Source organism: Dendroctonus ponderosae, unplaced genomic scaffold (assembly GCF_020466585.1).
Source record: "Dendroctonus ponderosae isolate FM_Combo_2020 unplaced genomic scaffold, Dpon_F_20191213v2 Dpon_F_20191213_6, whole genome shotgun sequence".
In the NCBI taxonomy this organism is placed as follows: domain Eukaryota; kingdom Metazoa; phylum Arthropoda; class Insecta; order Coleoptera; family Curculionidae; genus Dendroctonus; species Dendroctonus ponderosae.
The window spans coordinates 141,403-144,950 of NW_026018814.1; the positions used below are offsets into that span (position 1 = coordinate 141,403).

Sequence of the window (3,548 nt, forward strand, 5' to 3'; positions counted from 1 at the left end):
AAACTAAAGCAAGTAACGACTTGAAATCTTCACCATCTTCAAAAAATGTCTGAATGTCAATGTGCTGAAAGTTTTGTAAAAAACGCCAAAATTCCTGAGTTTTTCGAGCTTGGCGCAAATCGGTCTCAAAATGAATATTTTACACAACTGCGCCGTCTCCTTTAAAAATTTGCATCTTCCAAACTAAAGCAAGTAACGACTTGAAATCTTCACCATCTTAAGAAAATGTTTGGATGTAAATATGCTGAAAGTTTTGTAAAATACGCAACGATTTCTGAGGTTTTCGAGCTTGGCACAAATCGGTCTCAAAATGAATATTTTACCCAACTGCGCCGTCTCCTTTAAAAATTCACATCTTCCAAACTAAAGCAAGTAACGACTTGAAATCTTCACCATCTTCAAAAAATGTCTGAATGTCAATGTGCTGAAAGTTTTGTAAAAAACGCCAAAATTCCTGAGTTTTTCGAGCTTGGCGCAAATCGGTCTCAAAATGAATATTTTACCCAACTGCGCCGTCTCCTTTAAAAATTCACATCTTCCAAACTAAAGCAAGTAACGACTTGAAATCTTCACCATCTTCAGAAAATGTCTGAATGTAAATGTGCTGAAAGTTTTGTAAAAAATGTCAAAATTCCTGAGTTTTTCGAGCTTGGCGCAAATCGGTCTCAAAATGAATATTTCACCCAACTGCGCCGTCTCCTTTAAAAATTCACATCTTCGAAACTAAAGCAAGTAACGACTTGAAATCTTCACCATCTTCAGAAAATGTCTGAATGTAAATACGCTGAAAGTTTTGTAAAAAACGCCAAAATTGCTGAGTTTTTCGATCTTGGCGCAAATCGGTCTCAAAATKAATATTTTACCCAACTGCGCCGTCTYCTTTAAAAATTCGTATCTTCGAAACTACAGCAAGTAGCAARTAGAAATTGTCACCATCTTTAGAAGTTACCTGACTCTAATGATGCTGATAATTTTCTAAAAATCATCAAGAATTCTGATTTTTGCCAGCTTCGTAAACATCGGTCCCAAAATTGATAATTTTACTAAATGGCGCTTTCTGCTTTAAAATTTCGCTTCTTTAAAACCAAAGCAGATAACAATTTGCAATTTTCCCCATCTTTAAAATGCAGCTGAGTCTACAAATGGTGCAAGTTTGCTAAAAATCGCTCTGCATCAACAACTTTGACATATTAGTGAATATCTGATCTGAAAATGAAGGTTTTTAGCCAGCATTGTTCCTCGATAAAGTGTATCTTCGGAACACTGGTTCGAAATATTCACTATCTTTAGGAAACGCTCAACTCCAAAGGTGCTCAATTAGCTTAGAAATTAAAAAGATTTAAAATTAGAAAGACGGAAAAGTTACTGGCTGAAAACCCGTAATTGCGGCTGGCATGTTGATCTAGCAACTTTCTTTGGGTAATAAATAGCCAAATAAAATTAAAAATGAGGAAACAAGCTTAAAATAGATCGAGTACTGATGGAAAAGACAATTTTCTTTGGCACCGGGCCACATTTTTCCTATTTCCACCGATTTCTTTTCCGGCGCCCACTTTACCTTAAGCCCGAACCGCCGATTATTAGAACTAGAAAAGGACAATGCCAAAATTGAAAAAACGTCAGCTGTCTGAAAATTCAAGTTCTTGTTAAAAATACTCCTGATGAGTGCAAAACTTGATTTCGTGGCTCGATCCGAGCACAAACTTGTGGGCAAAATGGGCTTTCGCATTGGGCGGACGATCGGAAAAGGCACCTACAGTAAAGTGTGTCTTTCAACCAACAGCAAGGGCGACAAATTTGCCTGCAAAATCATCAGGAAGAAACTAGCCGGCAGCGATTTTATTGAGAAGTTTCTGCCCAGGGAAATTGAGATTATCACTGCGATTAAACACCCCAATATCATTCAGGTGGGTTGAGGTTCTTCATTTAGCTTTCGTTGCTTCTCACACACTGGAAGATGAATAGCGTTATACTCTTAGGTCTACAAAATAATGGAAACCCAACAAGTAATTTACATGTTCATGGATTACTGTCGCGACGGCGACCTGCTGGAATACATCAGGGAATACGGCTGTTTTCCTGAGGAAAAAGCCAAACACTATTTTAGGCCATTAGTGGAAGCAGTGGCGTACCTGCACGATCTGGACATCGCCCATCGGGACATAAAATGCGAAAACATCTTCCTAATGGCGAACAAGCAAGTGAAGCTGGGAGATTTTGGGTTTGCCCGAATGTGTACCGACGCATATGGAAAACACGTTTTATCGGACACTTTTTGCGGATCGGCAGCTTATGCCGCCCCCGAAATACTCAAAGTAAGTGTCTGTCTGTGCCCTAAACTCTCTGGAAAGATTCTCAATGCGAAGTGAGAGTAGTAAAGGCGGCCAACAGATGCAGCACACACATGAGCAAAATTGCTGCATCTTTGGGACGCCTCTATTTAGCTTAGAGCAAACTTCGAGTACAGATACAGCCGCTGGTGCTTAATGAAAAAAAAAAAACAACTCTGGAAATAAATTTTAATGAATATCGCAAATTATCCAGAAAGTCTGGGAACGCTCTAAATTAATAAAATTTCCCACGCGTTTTTCACATCGGCTCGAATCCACCTTAGTTTGACCCAGTTATGCGACAATGTTTACATAAATCAATATACGTACGTACTCGTTCCAAGCCAGAAATTGCGAACAAATTAAATCTTCCTGCTTTTTAACTGCTTTTAACTGGAGATTTGGGGAAGAATCTTCTTTTTTGGTTTCGAACCAAATATCCAGAAAACGGGCGATTTGTTTGCATTGCATTCGTTCCTCGAATCCCTGCCAAATTTTATCTTTTGAAAGGAAAATTTAAAAAGTAACTAATTTCAGTCACCACATGAAAAGCAACACAAGCAAAAGCTATAAAAAACAATAATACAAAAGGAAAGAAAAATATGCAAAAGACGCATAATGTGCCCTCTTTTGTAAAAATTCGTATCTTCCAAATGATAGCAAGTAGCGACTTGCAGTTTTTACCACCTTAAGGGGACTCTTGATTCTACAAATGGTCACAGCTTCATAAAAAATTTCCGAGATACTGATATTTTCCAGCTGAATAATCATCAGTCTCAAAATGGATCTTCTTATCCAACTCCATTTTTTTTTAAATCACATCTTCCGAACTGAAGCAAGCAGCGTCTTGAAATTTCAACAGTCTTTGCACGATTCGTCGGTCTAAATATGCGGAAAGTTTCATTCATTTTGCATAAAATCCTGATTTTTGCCAGCTTAGTAAATATCGGTCTCAAAATGGAAGTATTAACCCAACTGCGCTCTCTCGTTTAAAAATTCGCATCTTCAATACTAAAGCAAGTAGCGTCTTGAAATTTCAACAGTCTTTGCAGGATTCGTCGGTCTAACTATGCGGAAAGTTTCATTCATTTTGCATGAAATCCCGATTTTTGCCAGCTTAGTAAATATCGGTCTCAAAATGGAAGTATTAACCCAACTGCGCTCTCTCGTTTAAAAATTCGCATCTTTGATACTAAAGCAAGTAGCGTCTTGAAATTT

At 37.9% G+C, this 3,548-nt stretch overlaps 1 protein-coding gene across 1 annotated transcript; it reads left to right on the forward strand.

Moving 5' to 3' along the window:
* Positions 1-1,579: 1,579 nt before the first annotated feature.
* LOC125504864 (testis-specific serine/threonine-protein kinase 2-like) lies at positions 1,580-2,384 on the forward strand. Its single transcript, XM_048667476.1, has 2 exons — positions 1,580-1,907; positions 1,980-2,384. Exons 1-2 carry the CDS (start codon positions 1,662-1,664, stop codon positions 2,367-2,369), a joined length of 636 nt encoding a protein of 211 aa, XP_048523433.1. The 5' UTR covers positions 1,580-1,661; the 3' UTR covers positions 2,370-2,384.
* The last annotated feature ends 1,164 nt before the right edge of the window (positions 2,385-3,548 follow it).